This window comes from Cnephaeus nilssonii (assembly GCF_951640355.1).
Source record: "Cnephaeus nilssonii genome assembly, chromosome: 5".
NCBI lineage: Eukaryota > Metazoa > Chordata > Mammalia > Chiroptera > Vespertilionidae > Cnephaeus > Cnephaeus nilssonii.
Genome location: NC_137076.1, coordinates 39021020 through 39033476, shown reverse-complemented (window position 1 = coordinate 39033476; position 12457 = coordinate 39021020). Strand labels below are relative to the sequence as shown.

The window sequence follows — 12457 nt, the reverse complement described above, 5'->3', positions numbered from 1 at the left end:
CCCTGGATTAAATCCTGCAACCTAGGAATGTGACCTGACAGGGAATTGAACCTGCAGTCTTGGGGATGACGCTTCAGCCAACTGAGCCACGGAGCCAGGGCAGCTGCTTCTTATATACACAGAGAAATGTAAAGTGTTTGGCTCATCTGATTGTACAGTGGTTCCCCCTCATTCACTACTCACAGGCTTAGGTTCTCATCCCCTCCCCTGAGCAGTGATGAAATCTCGCGAGTCCTTCTCAGTCCCACAGCAGACGTGAATCATCTCCTTGTCCAGCCTGGCCATGTGGTAGGCGCTGCCTGCAATAGAGGCTGGCTGCGCCACCAGCCCTCCGTCGCAGAGTAGCATCCTGATTGTCAGATCCACCAAAGGAATTACGGTGTTCATGCTCAGTAATCCTTTTTCACGTAGGAATGGCTCCAAAGTACAAGGGCGGTGGTGCTGGCAACTCCCATATGCCAAAGAGGAGCCTTAAAGTGCCTCCTTCAAGTGAAAAGGTGAAAGTCGTCTACTTAATGAGCGAAGAAAAAAATAAAAATGCCCAGGAATCTTCTATCCGTGATATTATGAAGAAGGAAAAATAAATTCTCACCCCAAACTGCAAAAGTGATGGCCACCGTGTGCGATAAGTGCTTAGTTAAGATGGAAAAGGCACTAAATTTGTGGGTGGAAGACACAAACAGAAAGTGGGTTGTGATTGACGGCAACGTGTTGCTCCAGGAGCTTTGAGCCTAGAAGTCGACTTCAGCAAGGGATCCCCTGTAACGGTGACGCCAGGCTATTTACTACAAGTAAGGGCCTCTTACCAGAACAGGTTTGGACTGCAAACTATGAACAATACTGGAGAAGCAGTGTCTGCCAGGGAGGCCGCTGCTGCCACATTCCCAGCAGAGCTGAAGTTGATTAAGGAGAAAGGTTATACCATCCAAAGCAAGCTTTCAATTGCATTGAGACCAGGCTCTTCTGGAAGAAGCTGCTCAATGAAGCCTACATTCATAGAAGTTCAAAGGAGGTGCCGGGGCATGAGACATGGAAGGGCAGATTAACCCTGGCACTATGTGGCAACGCTGCGGGGCATATGAGAAAGCCAGGCATAGTGTACAGAGCAAAGAACCCTGACCCTCTCAAAAACAAGGACATAAATGATCTGCCTTTGTTCTGGCAACATACTCAGAAAGTGTGGATGACAGCCATCTCGTTTATGAGTGGGTTCTACTAATGCATCACAAGAAGGGTGAGTACAGTGCAAAAGGATATTTAGAGAGAGAGAAACCACATTCACAGAACTCTTATTACGGTATCTTATTATAGTAGTTCTGTTATTAGTTATTGGTGATAATTTCTTACGGTGCCCGATTTTAAATTAAAATTTATCCTAGGTATGTATGAATAGGGAAAAAAACAAAACATAAAAGTTGTCCCCAAAAAATGTATACATGCTTTAAGAGCTGACAGCTCAATTTTGAAAATGAAATGTATTTTCAGCAACACTGACTTTATAATTATTCAAAGTGTGTGTATACATTTTTGGGGACACTATATATATAAGGTTTGGTATATATAAATCTGAGATTTAAGGCATCCACTGGGTTTTGGGGCTGTCCTCAGATAAGGGGGACTACTATATTCTCTCATCTATAAATAAAATAAAGGCTTAGGTTTTTTTTAAATAGCAAAGTAGGTTATGTAATTATATGTAATTTTACATAAATAGTTATATTTGCACAGGTCTTTAAAATTAGAATCCATATTTTCAGAATCATCTGATAGCATTACACATTACTCTTATTTTCTGGTCCTAAAGCATTTGCATTGATTGATGCAGTTTTTCATTCAATTTCCCTTATGACCAAAATAATTTGAAGTAACTAATCAAGTTAAGACAGTGTAATTTATTATGAGAAAAAAGTAGTATACTTTACAACTGAAGATTGAATTTAAGGCCTTTTATTCTTAATTTTCTGAAGGATTTTTTTTCATAAAGTAGGAAAGTATTTTTTCAAAATAGACAGTGAAAACTATGTGAGTTAAAATTAAGTTATAACAACAAAATGGGAAAGAATATATTTTATTTTACTCTGCTGAAATACAAATTGCATATTTTAACTGTTATATGTGTTTTTCTGTTTCTATTTTTTGCCTAAAAGAGTAAGTAATATAAGGCAAAACCCTGTAGATACATCAAAATATATACTATATTATTTACACATATATAATGCGTTTTACTTATAATTCATATTTATATTTGTGTCATAAAAACTGTTCAAATCTAATCTAAATGAAAAAAATGTATATGTAGAGAGAGAAAATTTGAGAAAAAGAGCAAGAGAATTCATGTGCCTGAATGTGCATGTGTGTGTGTGTGCTTGTATGGGTAGGCAGAGAGATATTGAAGTAGTCAAGAGACAGTGAGATTCTCAGAGTCAGAGGAGGTGTTGAGTAGTTTTTTCTATATGTAGGTGATGTGCTTCTTTGTAGCAACTTATTTTTTATAATTACCATGACTTTTCCCCCAAATGCACATTATAAAAGAAGGCCATTTTTAAAAGTTAAAGAATATACCATCTAATTTAACTTGTAAGCCGAACCCTTTTAGCAGTACATGATACAATTTTTAAAATCTATATAGTATGCCCAAATCAAGTGTCTGTATAAGTAAAATGTCTTAAAACCATTCATAATTATGAATAATCTTAAAAAGAGAACTTTCAATAACAGAAGTAAATATATTTAAGGTGGTTTTCCTTTATTTTACATTTTAGCCATGGATGATAAAAATAATAATCTGTTAAGAACAGTAATTTAGAAAGTCAATGTGACTATTGATTATATTCCAGAGACTGTTAATTTTCAGTCTAGACTTTTGTTCTGATTACTGTTTGATTTAAAATGTTTCTTCCATAACATAATATTAAGTGATAGGACTATTACATAAAAATATAATTTATGAACAAATTATATATTTAATATTATTTATTTTATATGTCTATACATGTGTGGATGGGAAAAACTGAAGGTAAATCTGCATGTGGTTTGCAAAAGCAATGCACTACTGGATGGGGTAGAAAATGCAAGTGTTGGGTAAGAAGGTTGAAACCTATTGGCTAAGTTATTCATAGTTTAGAAGGATTATCTCTGGATACCTTGAAGTGTACTGATAAGGAAAGGGAGTTTAAAAATTATTCTCATTCTTTCATGCATTCTCAAAAAGGAATTTATATTCACAAATTCATTCTTAAATTCACAGTATATTACCAACAATTTGGGATATGTTAAAGAAACAAAGAACTCTATAAATGTGAATAATTTCTAGTTGAAAATTTCATATTCTGTAACTTCAGATACACACAGTGTCCTTATTTCTTTTTTAAAAATATATTTTTATTGATTTCAGAGAGGAAAAGAGAGGGAGAAAGATATAGAAACATCAATGATGAGAGAGAATCATTGATCTGCTGCATCCCACACTGGATGGACCCAAAACCTGGGCATGTGTCCTGACCAGGAATCGAACCTCGACCTCCTGTTCATAGGTCGATGCTCAACCACTGAGCCATGCTGGCTGGGCTGTGTCCTTATGTCTTCAGATAGAGAGTAGGGATGTATCCTGGAACATAATGAACTAGATCATTAGATGTTTGAGAATTGGCACCCAATCACAAGCCCCTACCTGCTAAATAGGTATTTCTACGTAGTATGTTTGTCTAAAACTCCACACAGAAACACAATATGAGTAAATTCTTTGACTTCTTAAAGTATTTTTCTCTAAAACAATGATTTTCATGGAAATGTATGTGAAAGAAATGGCAAATGAAGGCTTAAACACACCTAAGTAATTTTGATTTTCTACCTTTGAGAAATACTACTTGTAATACTGCTTAAGTAGTGGTAATGAAATAGAAATTTTTAGGGGTGAAAAAGACAGGTTTAGGAAATTTTAGAAATTAAGGGGATGATGGAAGAAGCATAGGACTGCAGAGCAGCAGAAGGTGTATTTCCATAGAATAGGGGAGCTGAAAAGCTGCAACAGGTACATTTTCATAGAATGAGGGAGCTGGGAATAGCAGAAGGTCTATATTTCCTAAGTAAAGGGAAGGAAACCCCTCATCTATAAGGAAAAGTGGAAAGCCCAAAGGGAATAGGAAAACAAGAAGGAAGGAGAGGGGGAAAACCTCACATGTCCCCTGTGAGGTTCCACCTTTGAGCTCAGAAGTTACCATAGTAACCAGTCCAAGGGAATAGTGACCAATCAGAGGGGATGTCAAGGCACAAAGATCTGCAGCCTTTATAAACCATGGAAAAGGAAGTCAGTGGGACCCTTCCCCCCTCCCCACATGGGAGTCTGTGCTGGGAAATTCTCTCCCCTTTCTCCCGTGGGAGTCTGTACTTGTTCTTCAATAAATTTCCACCTTTGCTATACCACCTTCCCTCCGTGGATTCATTCTTCGACTCCAATGGACAAAGGGCCCAGGGAACCATCCTGCCCAGGGGAACACCGCGTGTTCCAGTTCAAAAATTCTGTTTCAGTGAGTCTTGGTGATGACATGAAACCTCATATATATGTGACTGATACAATGATTACACATATTTTGAATGGCTCTTGCCATGTAATTGAGTCACAGAATGATTCAAAAATATGAAAGCACTGAGTTCCTTCTCTATTGTATCTGTACCCTGCTAATTTAGCAAGACATCATATTTTATAATGATGTCCTGCTAAATGAGCATATACTATATAGGATTTAAGACTGTTTTTCACAGGTAGACAGCTAGAAATTCTTACCAGCATAGCACCACTCCAGCCTCAGCAGAATTCCCCCTCAGTATTCCTTGTCTTTCTTTTTCTCACAGCTGCAGGCCTTGACTCCACCTCTTTGCCCAACATACTCTCTCTTCATTAACTACAAATTATGTTTAGTTCTCTTATTACATGTCACTTTTCATAGAAGCCTACTCTGACACTCAGGATAGATTAAGTTCACCTGCTAGGTCAGCACATAGCACTGGATAGTTAATACAGCTTATAATTGAAATTAAATAATTACATGTAAATTCATTTTAATAACATTTGACAAATACTTATAGAGAATATAGAGCAAAGAATAAAACCGACAATTTTTTTGAGTCTACTTGACCTTATCTGATGTATTTGTAGGTCTCCCAGTGCCTGTGTAAAGCATTCTTTCCACTTTATATACATCTTCAGGAATCAACAGTTGTATTCTATAACACCCTACGAATGTATTTTTTTAAACAATGCCCAGATGGTTGTCATTAGAGCTTCAGATAGCTTTTTTATCTATTGCCTCGGAATTTGGCATCCCCAAGGATTCATCTACTTTTATAACAGTCTTTTCTAAGTATGCTTTGGTTATCTCTATCCATCTACAATAATCTGTTTTGTTTCTTGGGATTTCTTTTCTTTTCAAAATATTTGGTCTCCTAATTAACCTTGCATAGGGATCTTTGATTACCAGCAGCAAGCTGATTCTAATTAAGAAAAATAAATTTATGGAAAGATAGCAAGTCTTCAAAGAATAGACATAAGACTATGAAAAGAGACTTGGAAACATAGGGAGTGCAAAGATATGGTGCAAACCATGTGACTATTGCCTTGGGATGAATGGACCTGAAACACTTTTATTGTCCTCAACATGTAACATGAGAAGGATCAGTTATTGGCAAATATTTGCTTTGAAATAATTATAGTCCTGGAGGGCATTTCTCTTTGAGATATTTCTTATTAACAGGATGTGTGGCCTCAATGGCATCTAAAAACGTAATGCATTATGACTTAACTGCCCTAGAATTTATATTTCTTTCTGAATTGTGATTAATAAGAAGCCTGATTACGTATTATTTTCTAAAGAATGATACCAGATGACAAAAGCTAAAATGCCCACAAATTTTTCTTTTTAAATCATTTTATCAGACTACCACACCCACTGAATTGTGTGCTTCTTGTAAAGAAAATATCCAATTCTTTTTTATAATAGCACAAATCGTAATGGTGCCTAATAAAAGTAGCTCAATCCAAGAATGTTAAATAAAACTTGAATATGGGGGAAGCCTATAGTTTTCATTTCAATATATTTGCTAGGCATCAATAAACAGGACAATTATACTTTCACTTTATTTCTGTTTAAAAGTGAGACAGATTAGTTTATTTATTATATGAAGTTTTCTAGTAACTTCCCAGTATCAAATTAAAGTGAAATTTCATTTCACAATGATTGATGAATTTTTGCCACATTGTAAGCAACTATTTTTTTTTTAATAAGGATGCAAGAGCCTAGATCCTAATTTAAAATTATGTATCAGAAATCTGTATCAGGTCTCAGATAATATATCGGGGCTCCTCCAGTAATGATTTGAAAGACATTCTGCAAATCACACCCTCACTTTTCACTGATTATTAAATTACTAGAGGCCCGATTCACGAAATTCGTGCCTGGGGGGGGTGGGGGTGGGGGGGGCGGTGTCCCTCAGCCCAGCCTGCACCCTCTCCAATCTGGCAGCCTGCACCCTCTCCAATCTAGGATCCCTCTTACAATCCAGGACTGCTGGCTCCCAACCATTCACCTGCCTGCCTGCCTGACTGCCCTTAACCACTTCTGCCTGCCAGCCTGATCACCCCCTGCCAGCTTGATCAATGCCTAACTGCTTCCCTGCCGGCCCAGGTTGCCCCTAACTGCCCTCCCATGCAGGCCTGGTCCCCACGCCCAACTGCCTTCCCTTGCAGGCCTGGGTCCCCCCCAACTGTCCTCCTCTGCTGGCCTGGGTTCCCTCCCCCCGCAACTGCCCTCTCCTGCTGGCCATCTTGTGGCAGCTATCTTGTGTCTACAAGGGGGCAGCCATCTTGTGTGTTGGAGTGATGGTCAATTTGCATATTACCTTTTTATTAGATAGGATTATACCTATTTCCATTGATTATTAATACAACCATCATATTTTTAGGTTGAATGCCATTGCTATCCATTCACTTTTGAACAACTGACTTTTATGCAACAATACACATGAGCTGGTCCAAATGAACAAAATTCACTTCATCTGTTTAAAATAGGTTGTGTCATATGTAGATTTCCAAACAGAATGCATCGTATTATTGAATTCTTTTTAAAAAGGTGTGTAGACTTCCAGTATTCAGTGTAGCATGTAAGGAACTTAGAAGTTGCTGCTCCATCTTAATAGCATGTAAAAAGCTCAACAAACTGAAGAATCAACAACTCTTTTAGAACCCTAAAAGTTAGTTAAAACAGCTGCCCTTCAGACTGGAAAGACCAACAGGTGAACACAGGTAATTACAACCCAGCAGACCAGAAGCCTCTGCAGGAAGCAGTTCCAACGTAGGAAAATCTGAACTGTAATTGACAAGTGGCTGGATGGCCAGTGTAGGCAAGTGTGATAGATAAATAACTTAGGGGCCACAGTCATTGAGGGGCCCTCACACTTGTGTGGGTCTTATCTGAAGAAGTTGTATCAGCTTCTCACCGTGAATATAGGAGAACAAACTGCTTCAGCTCCCACCAGGAAGAAGAGAAAAGGAACCTCCTTTAAATACACCAGAGCATTGTGTTTGTCTTAAATTTTGCCCTCAGGTGAAACCATTAAACCAGAGCCTAACCTTGGGGGTTTGTCAGAACACAGTAACCTGAGGAGAAGGGAAATAGCCAACACCAGCTAACTCTAGCCTTCTACCAGGGGGAAGGGGAATAATCCAACTGCAGCCTGCTCTAGCGTTCCGTATAGAGGAGGGGAAATGCCCAACTCCAGCCCAATCTGGTCATTCTGTCCCACCTAAGAGGGGAGGGGGGCAGAGAAGCACATGTGAAGTTCACAGTCCAGAGGCACAGTGTACTGTAGGAGCTCCAATCCAGGGCGTGCCACGTTGTTCTTTGGTGGTCCAAAACAAACACATGGGGGACCAAAGGGGAAAGACATAGCCTTTATTGATTGCACAATGGGGAAGACCCCATGGCAGCTGGTCAGAGTTTCCGCACTGGCCAGAGGTAACCAGGGGTTATCTAGGGGAGGTAGGAAGGGGGAGCCCCGCTGGGAACAGCCTTCCAGCAGGCCCAGGACAAACAGAGGCTGGTGAGGCTTGTTAGTTGTCGAGAACATGGGAAGCATGTGGGTCTGTGCTGCTCTCCTCCGTGTGGCCACTGGCCAGGCGGACACCGTTCCACTGATGGGGAGGGTGAATTGGGCTATACCCTGGCTTGAGCCCACACACACAGGCACACTAAAAGGAAGAGACCTAATCATAGGAATATAGAATGCTTCCCCTCCACCCACCCCTCACCATCACATTCCTAAAGGCACACTTACATGGCTTCCTTTTACCCAGTGCATCATGTGCAGCAATCAAGGAAATTTGACAAGACATACTAAAAGGCAAAAACACAGTTTGAAAAACACAATTTGAAATAACAATACATTCATTCAGATGTTACATAATTATGCAATTTAGATGGTATTAGTGCTGTGTTGTTTTTAAAGCATTGTTTTTTTAAAAATTACTCTGCTACAATTTAACTATAAATATAGCAGAGTGATTTTGAAAAGCAATGTTTTTGAGATATATATATATATATATATATATATATATATATATATATATATATATCACCAGTAAACATGAATTTACCCTTTGGATATCATAGCAGATATGTAATAGTGTTTGAAAGCTAAATCAAGTATTACTCATTAAATGGCAAAACATCAGTACTGTTTTACTTTGCTCTGGCCCTGGTGAAAGCAATTCTTACATGATCTTTAAATACACTCATTCATTACAAGAAGGCATCTCTATTATTTTTAGGCACTACATTATTAAAATTATAACTTCACTGAGCAGTCAACTAACTTTTAAACTCTGTTTTTATATGGTGATAAAACTCTACTGCCTGGAAAAAATGTTATAAAGAACTTTTCTATAATTTTATAAACTGGGCATATATCTTAATAACTTTCTGAAGTAATCAGATTTCATTTAAGCCTAAAGTGAACGGAAATAGTAACACAAGTGATGTACAATTTTTCTTGTGCTGTGCATGTCATTACTCTGGTGAGAAGTGATTCAAAAATACATTAGTATTCAGCCAATATTGTTCTCCATGTACATGAATTCAGATTATTCCAACGTAAGCCAAAATAATACATTATAAAAGGATACACTATCCTTCACAGAAATATCCATAATCAAGGGCAACTTAGGAACCTATAGATTTATGGTGTGTTGACTGCAAGGAAAACTCCACTTTCTTTGTGCCTGGAAATTTTCACACCTCAGTCCAATACATCTAAGTAACATTTGTGATCTGTAAGGAGTGTGACTTTCTTTTGTAAACTGGAAGACTATGAAAATCTGTTGGTAGACCATAGTACAGATGGAAGGTGAGAATCTATAAAATCACCCTCTTAAATTGTCCCTGTCCTTCCCCTGAATATCTTTTTTATGCCATCAGTGAAATCAGTATCCAAGTTTGAGAACCACTATTGCAGACATTTTGGAGATGCTATGTGTTATCTTACTAGCCCTATATTAGTCAGGATTGATGTAACAAAGGAGCAGCAATATGGTGGTCTTTATAATACTTCCCTATTTAACTGTCACTCTCATAGAATATCCATTTTTCTGTTTTAATATTATTATGTATTTCTTTATTTTATCATAGATTATTTATTTGTTATTTATATTTGACATTTTTCTGAAAAACTTGCTATTTCCAATGCTTTATAATATTGCTAATATATACCACTACTATCAAATCTGTAATTTATCTGATTATTTAAATTTAAAATGAATCAAATTACTTTGACAGAGGTAAATTTTTAGTAAATAAAATTTAATTTTAATTTAAACTGAAACACATTATTAATAAACAGAACACTCTAGAATTATATATTCAGCTCCAGAATAGAGAAGAGAATAGACCAGTTGTAGACATGAAAGTAGAGATCTATTATTGTAGAGTGACAGAGGGATCATCAAAACCAAGGGCAACTTACTTCATTCATTAAGAAATGTTTTGAGCAGGTATAATGTTATATTGTTGAAATGGTTTGAGCATTTTAGCTAAGACTTGCTAAATGCTTTTCAAAAACTAATTAAGATCTACATTATTGCTGCAGGAAACAAAAGATTGATATGCACCACTTAAAACAGTCAGCCTTACTGTTGAGTATCTAGAGATCTCCTTCATTCTCTGCTCACTGTTACATTATCTATGTAATAAAAACCCAGTGGTCGTGACACCGTAATGACCAAAGACCCATCACTAGGAGGCTGTGTGTGCAGCGAGGCGCACACGGGTGGGAGGGGCCGCGTGATTTCGCACACTGGGCTTCTAGTCCTATATAATAAAAGCCCAGAGACCAGAATGACCAGAATGACCAGAGACCAGAACCACCAAGGCCCCTTACAGGGCTGGCCCATCCTCCCAGCAAGCAGTAAGGGCTGATCAGGTAGGCAGGTGAGCAGCTGTAGGCGATCAGGTAGGCAGGCCAGCTGCTGGGGGCAATCAGGTAGACAGGTGAGTGACTGGGGAAAATGAGGCAGGCAGGCAGAGCCCCGCGATTGATCACCTCAAAGAGGGAGACCCAGGCCACAGCCTGCAGGAGGGACGCTGGGCAGCTGCAACAGGAGGTGCTGGCGGCGGTGGACACAGCAGGGCAGGGCTGGCGCCATGGTGGCTCCTGAGCGGGCATGGCATCTGCAGCCTGGCCCAGGCCCCAGGGTTGCAGCCTCTTTCCGCGGCTTCTGCAGGGATGGACTGCCACTCCTCCTGCTATGATGCCTGGGCAGATCCCGGACCCTTTCATGACTGCGGGCTCTCTGTCAGGGCTTGGCCCCCTGATCAGACTCCCCAGCTCAGCCCTGACTGCAGAAGAGCTGAAATATGCTGACATCCACAACATCGGGGCCATGATGGCCCCTTTGCACTTCCTGGAGGTGAAACTGGGCAAGAGGCCTCAACCTGTGAAAAGTGAGCTGGACGAGGAAGAGGAGCGGAGGAAAAGGTTGCATGAAAAGAACAAACTGGCGGGAGCCCCATGCCGGAACAAGAAGAAGGAGTTTCTGAAGCAGGAACCTGAGTGGCTGGAGCTCATGAATGCGGAGCTGAAAACCCAGATGGAGGAGCTGAAGCAGGAGTGGCAGCAGCTCATCCTGATGCTCAACCGGCATTGCCCCACCTGCATTGTCAGGACCAACAGTGTTAAGACCCCTGACTCAGAAGGCAACCCACTGCTGGGGAAGCTGGAGAAGAAGGGACCATGGGCTGGGAGGAGGAAGAGGAGGAGGAGGATATAAGGAGAGGCAGGAGGAGGAGGGTCCCAGAGAGCTCTTCCTTGCTGCATGAAAAACTCTTCAATGAGGCTCAGCACAGCCAGCATCAGCCAGGCTTTTTTTGTGAAACTCAGATCAGCCACACCAGGGGAAGAAACCCAGGCTGATGAAACCCAGGACCAAGTGCTGAGACCAAAGTAGTCCTGAGGGGGCGGGCTGGCTTGCAGGAGGCAGGACAGAGGCTCTGGGCCAGAAACGCCCAATCAGGCAGCTCTGGGCACTTCTCCAGCCTCTCCACCAGGGCACCCACCCAAAGGACCTCTGAGCAGCCAGGAAAAGCCATGAGTTGTAACCAAAATTAGGCTGAGTATGGAATTCAGAGGGAAACTGCAATCTGCCTGCCCCTAGCCCTGACCCTGACCTTTACCCTGATCCTGATGCAAGGCTGGAGAAGGGCACAGTGCCAGGCCCTGCTGTACCTACCCACCATGGTCCAGCTCAGTCCTGCCCAGAGTGGTAACTGGGGCACACCCTCACTGGTTCTGCTGGAGTTGCTGTGGGCACCAGGCACAGGCGCCCTTCCAAAGCACATACTCATTGAATGTTTACAAAGTGGCTGTCCTGGCAGGGCTTTCAACTGCACGTTTTTTATACTTTTTAAAAGATATTTTTTACAAAATAAAGATTTTATACAAGCAATCCTACCTAATAAAATAGTAATATGCAAATTGACCCTAACTCCGCTACACCCACAAACCATGCCCACCAGCCACACCCACCAGCCAATCAGAGTGAGTATGCAAATTAACCCAACAAAGATGGCTACAGCTACGGAGAAAGTAGCAGGGAGGCTTGGGTTTCCAAGCTGACAGAAGAAGCCAAGCTTTCTGCACACCCTGGCCAGCCTAAGCCTCCACTCAAGGCTACAAAGTTTCAATTATAGAAAGTAAATAATCCAAACAGAAATGGCTGCTGGCCACGGAGCGAGCAGGAGGCTTGGCTCTGCTCCAGGCTACAAAGTTTCAATTGTAGAAGGTAAATATATCCCAGATACCAGGGCCTCCTCTTGGGTCACCAGGGGGCGTGGCTGGCCTGCAAACCACAACAGTCCCCTCGCTCAGGCCGCCCCATGCCCAAAGGGAACCCCCACCCTGATCCGTGACACCC

At 40.7% G+C, this 12457-nt stretch overlaps 1 protein-coding gene across 1 annotated transcript; it reads left to right on the top strand.

Annotated features, from left to right (window-relative positions):
• Positions 1 to 10792: 10792 nt before the first annotated feature.
• Positions 10793 to 11314, top strand: LOC307099028 (jun dimerization protein 2-like; the record flags this gene model as incomplete). The annotated part of the gene is made up of 1 exon (XM_079770245.1): positions 10793 to 11314. The coding sequence occupies one exon, from the start codon at positions 10793 to 10795 to the stop codon at positions 11312 to 11314; it is 522 nt and encodes a 173-aa protein (XP_079626371.1).
• Between the last annotated feature and the right edge of the window lie 1143 nt (positions 11315 to 12457).